At 44.6% G+C, this 14,169-nt stretch overlaps 1 protein-coding gene across 2 annotated transcripts in view; it reads left to right on the top strand.

The window, feature by feature from the left end:
* The window catches only part of cacna1sa (calcium channel, voltage-dependent, L type, alpha 1S subunit, a), a 41,866-nt gene that overhangs the window by 4,701 nt on the left and 22,996 nt on the right, over nt 1-14,169 (top strand). For both annotated transcript variants that reach the window (XM_079891076.1, XM_079891077.1), the window contains exons 3-21: nt 691-830; nt 910-1,049; nt 1,127-1,279; nt 1,415-1,620; nt 3,405-3,508; nt 4,112-4,257; nt 4,361-4,442; nt 5,158-5,318; nt 5,547-5,772; nt 5,863-6,070; nt 6,632-6,752; nt 6,836-6,950; nt 10,108-10,207; nt 10,385-10,454; nt 10,533-10,665; nt 11,452-11,581; nt 13,679-13,738; nt 13,823-13,929; nt 14,053-14,140. In XM_079891076.1, the coding sequence (XP_079747202.1) occupies nt 691-830; nt 910-1,049; nt 1,127-1,279; nt 1,415-1,620; nt 3,405-3,508; nt 4,112-4,257; nt 4,361-4,442; nt 5,158-5,318; nt 5,547-5,772; nt 5,863-6,070; nt 6,632-6,752; nt 6,836-6,950; nt 10,108-10,207; nt 10,385-10,454; nt 10,533-10,665; nt 11,452-11,581; nt 13,679-13,738; nt 13,823-13,929; nt 14,053-14,140 (2,490 nt within the window). The remainder of the gene's footprint in view (nt 1-690; nt 831-909; nt 1,050-1,126; nt 1,280-1,414; nt 1,621-3,404; nt 3,509-4,111; nt 4,258-4,360; nt 4,443-5,157; nt 5,319-5,546; nt 5,773-5,862; nt 6,071-6,631; nt 6,753-6,835; nt 6,951-10,107; nt 10,208-10,384; nt 10,455-10,532; nt 10,666-11,451; nt 11,582-13,678; nt 13,739-13,822; nt 13,930-14,052; nt 14,141-14,169) is intronic.

A 14,169-nucleotide genomic window follows, 5' to 3' on the forward strand; every position in this document is an offset into this window, starting at 1 on the left:
TAAGCGTGCGTGACCTTGACTCAGGTGACTGAAAGAAGCAGGTGCTTTGACTGCATGCCTATGGGACGCTGCATGTGTAGACGTTTTAAAATTAGACACAAACTTCAACTATATGCTCTCTCACACACTCGCAGAGCTCTCTCATCACTGCAGTGTTATCTGAAAGGTTTTGTGGTCTGTAATACAATTTGTCAGATTGTTTGTTTTGCAATCAGGTCGACATCAAAGCATTTGGATGGTAATAAACTTGCATCTAGTTTTGTTTTGTGATGAAGCTTATGCATCTATCTATCTATCTATCTATCTATCTATCTATCTATCTATCTATCTATCTATCTCTATCCATCTAAATGTCAGTAGAAACACACAGTGTCTGCTTCAAGCTAACAGTAGGTGCCATGTTGGTTATAAAATTCTCAGCGTCTGGGTCTGGGTTATTTTCAAAATGCCTCAACTGAAACCGGAGGAAAGTGTCAGGCTCTAGCAATTCTTTGCCACGTTCCCACCAAACCCAACATGTGTAAGTTCCCAGAATATAAAAAGACACGTCAAGACAGATATTCTAAGTCAAAACAAAAGAGTTGTGAAGTGGAAAAGCAACCATTGACACCAAACACCTTGAGTCAGTTGTTTGTACTGAAGTGTGCTGACAGCTCCATTCATCTCAATTTTCTGTGTGTACGTTCACAGGAGAGTCTTGAGTACATTTTTCTCATCATATTCACGATGGAATGCTTCCTGAAGATCGTGGCGTATGGATTACTCTTTCATGCCGATGCTTATTTACGCAACTGCTGGAATATATTAGATTTTGTCATTGTGACGATGGGGTAAGACATACACACCACTCCCTGAATATGGCCAAAAACACCCAAAGTACACAAACACCTACTGTGTGACGTCCCTTAGGTTGTTCACAGTTGTGGTGGACTTCATCAATAACATCAGCGGTGTCGAGGCGCCAGTGGAACAGAAGGGCGGCTTTGACATGAAAGCCCTCCGAGCGTTCAGAGTCCTGCGGCCCCTGCGGCTCGTCTCCGGGGTCCCCAGTAAGTGACAACACCTTCTTCTGCTCACCTTTCTAATTTTTTTGAGTTGGCTGGTTAAAGTGTAATGTCTCCTCCAGGCCTGCAGGTGGTGATGAGCTCCATTCTCAAGTCCATGCTGCCCCTGTTCCACATCTCTCTGCTGGTCTTCTTCATGGTCACCATCTATGCCATCATAGGCCTGGAGCTTTTCAAATGCAAAATGCATAAAACATGTTACCACACCGGCACAGGTAAGAAATGATACAAGATAGATGATGTTAACCAACATCGAAACTTACCTAAATGTATTCCTTTTGTCATCTTGCAGGCACTGGTGTTTCCTTCAATAAATGCAAATTTTGTCTTTATTTTGATATATGTCACAGATATCATCGCCACGGGGGACGGCGAGTGTGCGGCTCCGTGCGCTCAGGCTGGTAACGGCAGGCGTTGCCCTCTTAACGGAACCGAGTGCCGTGGTGGTTGGCCCGGGCCAAATGACGGCATAACCCACTTTGACAATCTGGGTTTCTCCATGCTCACTGTATACCAGTGCATCACCACTCAGGGCTGGACCGATGTTCTGTACTGGGTCAGTGACACATAAGGGTCTTTCGCACCGGGTAGTTATATGAACTCGCCACCAGGTCAATTCCCTGAGAACTAATGCTTCCCCTAGGAACGTTTTCCTGGTTGCATTCGCACTGCTAGTAGGAACTCTAAAGTGACGTGCTTGTTGTTGTGGCTTTTATTTTGACGGTTGTTCAGTAGTTGTTCATTAGTTTACAATCTGTCTAACAGTCCTGTCTAATACGTTATTAGATAGAACTGTTATACATAGAAAGTAGACAGTAATGAACAGTTATTAGCGTATGTCGTGTGTTTGATGTCCAGTGTTGCTGAGCAGAAATACATAATCATGTTTCTCTTGGTCTCCTCAAAGTTGTGTTGGATTTTCTCCTCAGCGTAAGAGATTAAGAGGTCCATCTATCACTGTTTTACATGTTCGTAGAGTTAGTTTCTGGAGTAAATATATAGGCTATAATCTGTGTGTTTACACCATGTTTTTTTAAAATGGCGGTGCTGGTGTTTCGCGTGCGGTAGGGGTTGCACGACTACTGATTTCTGCTAGTCGATTTCTTATCAAAACAATACTCGAGTTACTCGACTACTCGTCGTTTATGCTACTGTATATGAAAAGACATGAAATAGCTAGATCTTATCAATAAACATTTATTAATTCATAGCCTAATGCAACAATTACATAAGTAAACTCTCAAAACATTATAATTATGACATTTCATTTTTAAATTTTCATGTAACAGTCTAAAGCCAAATAAATAGCCGTTTGCCTTTCATTTCAGACGTCTGCTTCTAGGGGCCGTTCACATATCGCGTCTTTTCCGCGCTCAAGGTCGTTATTTCAAATGTAGGAGCGCGGCGAGCGCGCTCATAATGAAAGCAACGGACGTGGTGCGCTAGTTTGTCTAGGCGGGTTTTTCCTTCTCATCTCCAGAAATATATCTAGTAGTAAAGCTAATGCAAGGGCTAGAAATAAATTAATCCTTTGCTGAATGATACTTCTTCGTCGTCATCATGTAGAGCACAGTTTGGTTGCATAGCAACGACAGACGCCACGGGAGCGCAAGCGCTTGTAGGAGACAGCGGCACGGCCGCGCGCGCTTTCCACACGTTTTTAGAAGCAATATGTGAACGGCCTCTTGCAGAGTTGGCCAAATTACAATATTTTTGTCATCCTTGATGAAATTCTTCCACACATCTGACGCGTGGTGTCTGTTGGTGACGTTCACCATTTTTAATTAATTTATGTTTAATGGACGCTCGAGTAGTCGATTGTTTCCGACAGCGTCGACTAGTGGTTGAAGTAGTCGATCTATCGACTACTCGACTAGTCTATGCAAGCCCTAGCGTGCGTTCAGCCAATCAGCGAACACTACCATCACTGTAGTTTCTATAGCGCTGGTTTAGACTCTTAAGTAGGAGTAAATTAGTTCCTCCAAAAGGAGTTCCTAGAACTAAAATCATTCCTAGTTCCTGCAGTGCGAACACGCCAAAATCCAGGAACTTCCGCCAACAGTTCTAGGAGCTATCAGAAGGTTCCTCCAGTGCGAAAGCCCCTATTGAGCAGTGGTTCCCAAACACGGTCATGCAGAACCCCAAACAGTACCCCCAGATCCCCAACCGTACACACTTGATTCAACTTGTCAGCTCCTTAGTAGAGACTCCAAGACCTGAAATAGGTGTGTCAGATAAAGGAGACTGTGTCCTGTGGGGATAGTCCAGGACCAGGGTTGGGAACCACTGACATAAAGGACTATGATAGGGATCCGACAGCCGACTCTTGTCTTCCTACAGGTGAATGATGCGATTGGAATGGAGTGGCCCTGGCTGTATTTTGTGACTCTGATTCTCTTGGGCTCGTTCTTCATCTTGAATCTGGTTCTGGGGGTTCTGTGCGGGTAAGTCCAAACATCTGTGGTATATCTGTACTATCACTCTACACGTTACTGTCCATATTTCAGAATAATGATGAAGAATGAGTGTCCAAACTTTTGACTGGATCAGCTGCTCCACAGTTTGGCACGCATGTGATTCGCGATGTGAATAAATGTAATATTTTTAACCATCATAGAGTGAATGTTTATAATTCTTCCTTTATAATAATGCCTTAATGGCATTTTTTCCTTACATTACTTTTACTTTTATACTTTAAGTAGTTTTGAAACCAGTACTTTTACACTTTTACTTGAGTAAAAAGCTTGAGTTGGTACTTCAACTTCTACAGAAGTCTTTTTAAACCCTAGTATCTATACTTCTACCTGAGTAATGAATGTGAATACTTTTGACACCTCTGGTTAGGCTAGTAGTATACATATGTATAGTATATATATATATATAGGTTTTTTTTTTGTTGCTGATCCGAAAAATGATCCGATCCGTGGCTAAAAAAAACGTAAATGATCCGAACCGTGAATTCCACCATCCGTTCCACCACTAGTAGTGATATGTTTCAGAGATTTTGCCGCACACCATCTCATATTTGTCTCTTTCTCTGTGGTCAGCGAGTTCACTAAGGAGCGAGAAAAGAGTTCTCGAAGTGGAGAGTATCAGATACTGCGGGAGCGTCAGCAGTTCGATGAGGATCTGAAGGGATACATGGAGTGGATCATACAGGCAGAGGTCATGGACAATGACCAGGAGGGGCAAGGTGCTCAAAAACACTCACAAACACTTTAACAAGCTACAGCCATTGAGAACCAAGGCTCATGGGGGTGAAATCTGGTTAAATGTGGCACAATTGGTCTCCACAGGTCTGCTCCCACTTCAGAAGGATGGATCAGAATCAGAAACTCTCTATGAGCTGGAGGGACTCAACAAACTCATGTTTTATGTGTGAGTTGAGCTGTTGGGAATGATTGACTTTGTGTCCAGGAGGATATTTCTAGACCGTATCCAGATCTGATGAAGGACCTGCGCCTGGACATGACGACAACGCAGTCCTGAAATGTCAACTAGTCTCTCCCTGTGAAGGCCCCCTTCCCTTCCCTTCACCTCTGTACAGATCAAATATTGTCAAAATGATTCCAGTTCGTTACAAAGTAATTTGGTGTGGTCAATTTGTAAAGAAAGACTACACGGCTACACATATATATATTCAAACGCGCATACCTGTAGACTAAACACGTGATATGCATGTGCACGCCGTCAGCGTTTTCACAGATTCACGTTTTGATAACGTTTTCAAAATTGTTCAAAACTTGGAACCTATTTCAAAGTTTGCGTTCTCGAGCCACCAGGCACTGTTGCCGTGCAGATGAGCGGCCAGAACGCATTAAAAGTTTTCTGTTAAAACGGTGTCATGTAAGCAGCCCCTAAGTTAATAACTAATGATCTTTACAACGGAAGTGAATCAATCAAGACTAAGTTTATCTGGACAATAACTTTATTCTAGAGCTGCTGTAAAGCCAAAACAATCTCTTTTACTTTAAATTCCTATTATCACTGTAATGCTTTGAAACAATCTATATTGTTAAAAGCGCTGTATAAATAAAGGTGACGACTTCTAAAACATAAATGCTTTGAATTTCTCTCTGCATGTGTTTTACAGTCGACACGCTCGTCGATGGAACCGTTTTTTTAGGAGGAAGTGTCGTGTGTGGGTGAAGTCCAGGTTGTTCTACTGGCTGGTGATTCTGCTGGTGTTATTCAACACTCTGGCAATCGCAACCGAACACCATGATCAGCCCGAGTCTCTCACCAACTTCCAAGGTTCAACTTCTGTCATCATTTACTCACCCTCAACTCATTTCAAACCTCTATGACTTCTTTCTTCTGTGGAACACAAAAGAATAAGTGGATTGTTATGGCCTACAGATCCTAAAAGTCTAACATTCTGCTAAATCACTTTAAGCCACTGATGAACATCCAGCAACCAAGTTGATTTTAGCTGGATTTTCCATAAGGGTATTTATTTATGTTGCTTTACCTCATTTGCAGACAATACCAATAAGGTGCTGTTGTCTCTGTTTGCGGTGGAGATGTTTCTGAAGATGTACGCAATGGGGCTGCCATCTTACTTCATGTCCCTCTTTAACCGTTTCGACTGCTTTGTGGTTTCTGTGGGGATCCTGGAGCTCATTCTTGTTAACATGGACATAATGTCTGTCATGGGGATCTCCATACTGCGTTGTATTCGGCTTCTGCGTCTCATCAAAGTAACAAGGTATGTGATTCTCGACACCACCCTGAAGACCTGAAGAACCAGGCGTGTATGTGTGCATGAGAATTGATCAGAACTGTGCGTGATTTTCAGGTACTGGACGTCGCTCAGTAATCTGGTGGCGTCTCTCTTGAACTCTGTGCGCTCTATCGCCTCCCTGCTTCTGCTCCTCTTCCTCTTCATCGTCATCTTCGCTCTGCTCGGCATGCAGGTTTTCGGGGGGAAGTTTAATTTTCCAGATGAGTATGTGAGACGAAGCAACTTTGACAATTTTCCTCAGGCTCTGATCACGGTTTTCCAGGTACATTTATCATTCATAAGACAGTAAAAAAAAGTTGGGTTATTTTTTTTAACCCAACCGTTGGGTTACACATATTGAGTCACTATGTTGGGTTATTTTCAAAAAATGTTAGGTCATTTTTAAAATCGTTGAGTAATTTCTAGTAATAACTCGGCTGTTGGGTTAAAAACGTATGTTGAATGTACACTTGTGTATTTTGAATATATGTACACTATTATGTATATTTACATGAAATTCTAGACTCCCCAATATTTTTTTCGTAATTTAAAAATATTTGTTGAGACATATTTGTTTTATACAAACAAACAATCTGTATTTAAAAACAAAGTGTATTTTATTTAATAAAATAATGTCATGAATAAAAATAAATAGTTAACTGTTGGGTTACTTTTAACCCAATGCATTGGGTTAAAATAACCCACAGTTGGGAAGGTGCTATACCACCCCATAGTTGGGTTACTCGTTGGGTTATTTTTAACCCAACATTGTTAAGTGAGTATGATAAGCGAGATGTTTGGATCCACAAATCCTCTCCATTGTCTTGTATTCTCTCTGTTTTAGATCCTGACAGGTGAAGGCTGGAACTACGTCATGTACGATGGCATCATGGCTCACGGAGGTCCCGCCGTGCCTGGAATCCTGGTCAGCATTTACTTCATTATCCTGTTCATCTGTGGAAATTGTATCCTTCGTGTGGCACAAATGTGTGACTTGTAGAAATTCCATGTGAAAAGGATGATGGCTTTCCTGAGCATTGAACTGCAGATATTCTCTTAAATGTCTTCCTGGCGATCGCGGTGGATAATCTGGCTGAGGCGGAGAGTCTGACCTCGGCCCAGAAAGAGAAGACAGAGGAAAAGAAACGCAAAAGGCTTCTTAGGTGAGTGACAAAGGTCAATAGCATGAGAAAGAGACTTCTGTCAGGACCACTATCCTCAAATACGATTGACAATTAGCATACAGTTTGGATTGGCGGTATGGTTCCGTTCTGGCGGGAGGGAGGAGGGTAATCAGCTCCTGAGAAACGAGAGGTGGAGCTGAGGATGGAGGAGGGTAAATCAGCTCCTGAGAAACGAGAGGTGGAGTTGGGGAGGGAGGAGGGTAAATCAGCTCCTGAGAAACGAGAGGTGGAGTTGGGGAGGGAGGAGGGTGATCAGCTCCTGAGAAACGAGAGGTGGAGCTGAGGATGGAGGAGGGTAATCAGCTCCTGAGAAACGAGAGGTGGAGCTGGGGAGGGAGGAGGGTAATCAGCTCCTGAGAAACGAGAGGTGGAGCTGGGGAGGGAGGAGGGTAATCAGCTCCTGAGAAACGAGAGGTGGAGCTGGGGAGGGAGGAGGGTAATCAGCTCCTGAGAAACGAGAGGTGGAGCTGGGGAGGGAGGAGGATGATCAGCTCCTGAGAAACGAGAGGTGGAGTTGGGGAGGGAGGAGGGTAATCAGCTCCTGAGAAACGAGAGGTGGAGCTGGGGAGGGAGGAAGGTAATCATCTCCTGAGAAACGAGAGGTGGAGCTGAGGATGGAGGAGGGTAAATCAGCTCCTGAGAAACAAGAGGTGGAGTTGGGGATGGAGGAGGGTAAATCAGCTCCTGAGAAACGAGAGGTGGAGTTGGGGAGGGAGGAGGGTGATCAGCTCCTGAGAAACGAGAGGTGGAGCTGGGGAGGGAGGAGGGTAATCAGCTCCTGAGAAACGAGAGGTGGAGCTGGGGAGGGAGGAGGGTAATCAGCTCCTGAGAAACGAGAGGTGGAGCTGGGGAGGGAGGAGGGTAATCAGCTCCTGAGAAACGAGAGGTGGAGCTGGGGAGGGAGGAGGGTAATCAGCTCCTGAGAAACGAGAGGTGGAGCTGGGGATGGAGGAGGGTAATCAGCTCCTGAGAAACGAGAGGTGGAGCTGAGGAGGGAGGAAGGTAATCAGCTCCTGAGAAACGAGAGGTGGAGCTGGGGAGGGAGGAGGGTAATCAGCTCCTGAGAAACGAGAGGTGGAGCTGGGGAGGGAGGAGGGTAATCAGCTCCTGAGAAACGAGAGGTGGAGCTGGGGAGGGAGGAGGGTAATCAGCTCCTGAGAAACGAGAGGTGGAGCTGAGGATGGAGGAGGGTAAATCAGCTCCTGAGAAACGAGAGGTGGAGTTGGGGAGGGAGGAGGGTAATCAGCTCCTGAGAAACGAGAGGTGGAGCTGGAGGAGGGTAATCAGCTCCTGAGAAACAAGAGGTGGAGTTGGGGAGGGAGGAGGGTAATCAGCTCCTGAGAAACGAGAGGTGGAGCTGGGGAGGGAGGAGGGTAATCAGCTCCTGAGAAACGAGAGGTGGAGTTGGGGAGGGAGGAGGGTAATCAGTTCCTGAGAAACGAGAGGTGGAGCTGGGGAGGGAGGAGGGTAATCAGCTCCTGAGAAACGAGAGGCGGAGCTGGGGAGGGAGGAGGGTAATCAGCTCCTGAGAAACGAGAGGTGGAGCTGGGGAGGGAGGAGGGTAATCAGCTCCTGAGAAACGAGAGGCGGAGCTGGGGAGGGAGGAGGGTAATCAGCTCCTGAGAAACGAGAGGCGGAGCTGGGGAGGGAGGAGGGTAATCAGCTCCTGAGAAACGAGAGGCGGAGCTGGGGAGGGAGGAGGGTAATCAGCTCCTGAGAAACGAGAGGCGGAGCTGGGGAGGGAGGAGGGTAATCAGCTCCTGAGAAACGAGAGGCGGAGCTGGGGAGGGAGGAGGGTAATCAGCTCCTGAGAAACGAGAGGCGGAGCTGGGGAGGGAGGAGGGTAATCAGCTCCTGAGAAACGAGAGGCGGAGCTGGGGAGGGAGGAGGGTAATCAGCTCCTGAGAAACGAGAGGCGGAGCTGGGGAGGGAGGAGGGTGATCAGCTCCTGAGAAACGAGAGGCGGAGCTGGGGAGGGAGGAGTGTAATCAGCTCCTGAGAAACGAGAGGCGGAGCTGGGGATGGAGGAGGGTAATCAGCTCCTGAGAAACGAGAGGCGGAGCTGGGGATGGAGGAGGGTAATCAGCTCCTGAGAAACGAGAGGTGGAGCTGGGGATGGAGGAGGGTAATCAGCTCCTGAGAAACGAGAGGTGGAGCTGGGGAGGGAGGAAGGTAATCAGCTCCTGAGAAACGAGAGGTGGAGCTGGGGAGGGAGGAGGGTAATCAGCTCCTGAGAAACGAGAGGTGGAGCTGGGGATGGAGGAGGGTAATCAGCTCCTGAGAAACGAGAGGTGGAGCTGGGGAGGGAGGAAGGTAATCAGCTCCTGAGAAACGAGAGGTGGAGCTGGGGAGGGAGGAGGGTAATCAGCTCCTGAGAAACGAGAGGTGGAGCTGGGGAGGGAGGAAGGTAATCAGCTCCTGAGAAACGAGAGGTGGAGCTGGGGATGGAGGAGGGTAATCAGCTCCTGAGAAACGAGAGGTGGAGCTGGGGAGGGAGGAAGGTAATCAGCTCCTGAGAAACGAGAGGTGGAGCTGGGGAGGGAGGAGGGTAATCAGCTCCTGAGAAACGAGAGGTGGAGCTGGGGATGGAGGAGGGTAATCAGCTCCTGAGAAACGAGAGGTGGAGCTGGGGAGGGAGGAAGGTAATCAGCTCCTGAGAAACGAGAGGTGGAGCTGGGGAGGGAGGAGGGTAATCAGCTCCTGAGAAACGAGAGGTGGAGCTGGGGATGGAGGAGGGTAATCAGCTCCTGAGAAACGAGAGGTGGAGCTGGGGAGGGAGGAAGGTAATCAGCTCCTGAGAAACGAGAGGTGGAGCTGGGGAGGGAGGAAGGTAATCAGCTCCTGAGAAACGAGAGGTGGAGCTGGGGAGGGAGGAAGGTAATCAGCTCCTTAGAAACGAGAGGTGGAGCTGGGGAAGGAGGAGGGTAATCAGCTCCTTAGAAACGAGAGGTGGAGCTGGGGAAGGAGGAGGGTATAAGGAGCTTATATATGTATACAGTGATAGGCATCGTATTCCTATAGGTAGACGTGGATCAGCTGAGTCACTGATGAGAGCTTGACTAACGTGACCTGCCAGAACTGACGCTACGCTTGATTTTTACAGAAATATCTGATGCATTGTTTTTTCTCGGTGTAGAGAAAACCTACCCGATAAAGCCGAGGAAGACAAGGCCATGCTGGCGAAGAAACTAGCCGAGCAGAGAGCCAAGATTGACGGGATTCCCACCACAGCCAAGGTCAAAACTGACAAAATGACATCAGTATATTACTGTGAAATGGCGTTAGAAGTGTATTTTGTATTCGGACAATACACGATAACTGATAATTGCACTGATGCCAACGTGCCAGTTTTAGCATATTTAAGATAAGAAATTACTACTCTGATTCATGTGTTTCTTTATATTAATCTGCAGCTCAAAGTAGATGAATTTGAATCAAATGTGAATGAGATTAAAGATCCATTTCCTCCAGCTGATTTCCCAGGTAAAGCATAAAGGATAATTTAGCTTAGTTTATTCAGTTCGTATGTTTTGCCGCTGACGTTGTGATTGACATGGTCAGGTGACGATGAGGAGGAGGAGCCAGAGATTCCCATCAGTCCTCGGCCTCGTCCAATGGCAGACCTGCAGCTGAAGGAGACCGTGGTGCCGATGCCAGAGGCCAGTTCCTTCTTCATCTTCGGCCCGCAGAACAAGTAAAAACATCACCTGCTTTTCCGTCACCCTAATTAGGGTTGGGAATCGGATACTTGAGGTCAGGAATCGGATACTTGTTATAAAATAAAAATGTAGATTCCTCTTCTCGATTCCTCTGTGAGCATTTCAATATGACTTTAAACCATTGAAGCGAGAGACTCGCTTACTGTGTTCATGTGTATCAGTGTATTGGATCCGTGCAGCTCTTAAAGTGACTGCAGCCTAATATTCCTAATATAACATATATAATATATGCCGTCTCTATAATAACACTAATATTCCTGCCGTCTATATAATAACACTGATATTCCTGCTCTATAATAACACTAATATTCCCGCTCTATAATAACATTACTCAAACAACAGAAGACAAAGAGAAAATCTCTCGTTCTTCACTGAATAACTTTTGTAACTACATTTGTAATGTATATTTTATTTATAAAGTACAGTGTTATTTTACATTTGATTGCAGTTTCTGAACCTGAAAATCTTAAAACTCTGTTTATTTCTATCGTATATTTGTTCAGTTGTGTCTATTTGTTGTGATTGCTAATTTTTTATTAGTTCTTTTTTAATCACTGAGTGTTTATTGTCTTTAATAATGCCTGAAGTTTATATTAGTTGGGCTAGTTGTTCTTCTATGGTGTTTTTAAACCTCAGGCAAACGCTCCTTGTGTAAGTGTTCTTTATCCTGATGATTTCTGTTCATGATATTCAGAGACAATTACATGTTTTGCAATAAAACATTTTTTTTTACCTTATTGGAACGATGTCTCTCTGCTCAGGTTTCGTAAACTCTGCCATCGCATCATCAACGCCACGACCTTCACCAACATCATCCTCCTCTTCATCTTGCTCAGCAGTATCTCATTGGCTGCGGAGGACCCCATCGACCCAATGTCCTTCAGGAACCAGGTACACCATCTCAAGACTCGCACATCTCTATACACCATCTATACACTCAGAAAAATGGTACAAAAGCTGTTTGTACAAAAAAGGTTCTAATATGTACCATTTAGGTACTATGTACACTTTTGGTACATTTACATTTAGTCATTTAGCAGACGCTTTTATCCAAAGCGACTTACAAATTAGGACTAAATTAAGCGAGTCATCATGAAGAGGCAAAAACAACAACAACGCAAGGAGTGCTCAAGATACGAAGTTCAGGCATTATTCAGAGTAGCATAAGCCCGATAAGTGATGTTTCAAAGGGAAAGGTTTTTTTTTTTTAAATGAGGTTAAGTGCTCACGGAAGAGATGGGTTTTTAGCTGTGCTTTGAATGTTGTCTGTGATTCTGCATTCCGGATGAGGGTGGGGAACCCTGTATATACCAATATGTACCATTTATGTACTAATATGTACACTTTTGGTACCAATATGTAGTGATGTAGTACTCGAGTCTGGTCTCGGGACCGATTTCTGCTTTCTCAGACTCGACTCGGACTTGTTCTTACAAAGACTCGGTCTTGACTCGGACTCGACCCTTCAAAGACTCGGTCTTGACTCGGACTCGGCATAGGCGGTCTCGTCCCATCACTAGTCCACTAATACATACCACTAGAAATTTTTAATTGACTGTTCGCAAAGACCCGCCCCCATTAGTTACTGTCGCTATGTCCGACAAGCTACACCGTTCTCACGCCACACCATGTTCTCACGCAGTGAAAAATACATCGCGGAGCAGAGAGGAGACTGACAACACGCTGACAGACAGGACAGACCAGGTTACTTTTCGGTTGCTTTTGATATTAAACATATTAAACAAAGTCTCGCCTTTCAAATTTGGTCATTTTTTAAAAGAAATTTAAACAATAAATACCGTTTTGTGGCTCTTTAATGTGTCGAGACAGATCGCTGTAGAGCATCAGTTAAAGCTGCTCGTGAACCGATCATCTCTTCCTTCTAGTTAATTTATAGCCTCAAATAAACATGAACAAACATAAGAAGCAATGTTGTTTTAACCACGGAAAGGCGTCAGTACACTCCGTGTTTCAAGTTCAAATCCTCCCATGTTAACCAACGGACTCGGTCTCGACTCGGACTCGACCCTTCAAAGACTCGGTCTCGACTCGGACTCGACCCTTCAAAGACTCGGTCTCGACTCGGACTCGACTGAATTTGAAAACCAACGGACTCGGTCTCGACTCGGACTCGACCCTTCAAAGACTCGGTCTTGACTCGGACTCGGCATAGGCGGTCTCGTCCCCATCACTACCAATATGTACCATTTATGTACTAATATGTACACTTTTGGTACCAATATGTACACTTTTAGTACTAATATGTACACTTTTGGTACCAATATGTACACTTTTAGTACTAATATGTACACTTTTGGTACCAATATGTACCATTTATGTACTAATATGTACACTTTTGGTACCAATATGTACCATTTATGTACTAATATGTACACTTTTGGTACCAATATGTACACTTTTAGTACTAATATGTACACTTTTGGTACCAATATGTACCATTTATGTACTAATATGTACACTTTTGGTACCAATATGTACACTTTTAGTACTAATATGTACACTTTTGGTACCAATATGTACACTTTTAGTACTAATATGTACACTTTTGGTACCAATATGTACCATTTATGTACTAATATGTACACTTTTGGTACCAATATGTACACTTTTAGTACTAATATGTACACTTTTGGTACCAATATGTACCATTTATGTACTAATATGTACACTTTTGGTACCAATATGTACACTTTTAGTACTAATATGTACACTTTTGGTACCAATATGTACCATTTATGTACTAATATGTACACTTTTGGTACCAATATGTACACTTTTAGTACTAATATGTACACTTTTGGTACCAATATGTACCATTTATGTACTAATATGTACACTTTTAGTACTAATATGTACATTTGAGGTACTAATATTCACTCTTTATGCACGCCCCAGTGACAGCTTTTGTACCTTTTTTTCTGAGAGTGTACATACACCTGCCGTTGTACCTTTCTTTCTCTGCTCCAGGTCCTGGCTTACGCTGATTATGTCTTCACCTCAGTTTTTACAGCAGAGATTGTGCTAAAGGTGAGACGAGAGCTCGGTGTGCGTTCAGAAAAGCTGTTATATTTGGGTTCTGTGAATGGTTCATTTCTTCTCCGTCCACTGCAGATGACCACGTACGGCGCCTTCTTACACCAGGGCTCTTTCTGCCGCAACTCCTTCAACATCTTGGACCTGATTGTCGTCGGCGTCTCCCTGCTGTCCATGGGAATGGAGTGAGATTTAAAAGCAATATGGCCTTGTGCTGACATTAGATACAAACAGCCGAAGGTTTATGTAAATAAAACAAAATTATTTCGAAAATGACATTTATTTACAGTTCTCATGCCTCTCTATAGATCGAGTGCCATCTCGGTGGTGAAGATCCTCAGGGTCCTGAGAGTGTTGAGACCTTTAAGAGCCATCAATCGAGCCAAAGGCCTCAAAGTGAGTCTAGATTTGAGAACACAACATGA

The sequence above is a fragment of the Squalius cephalus genome, assembly GCF_949319135.1.
Source record: "Squalius cephalus genome assembly, chromosome: 13".
NCBI classification, from domain to species: Eukaryota; Metazoa; Chordata; class Actinopteri; order Cypriniformes; family Leuciscidae; genus Squalius; species Squalius cephalus.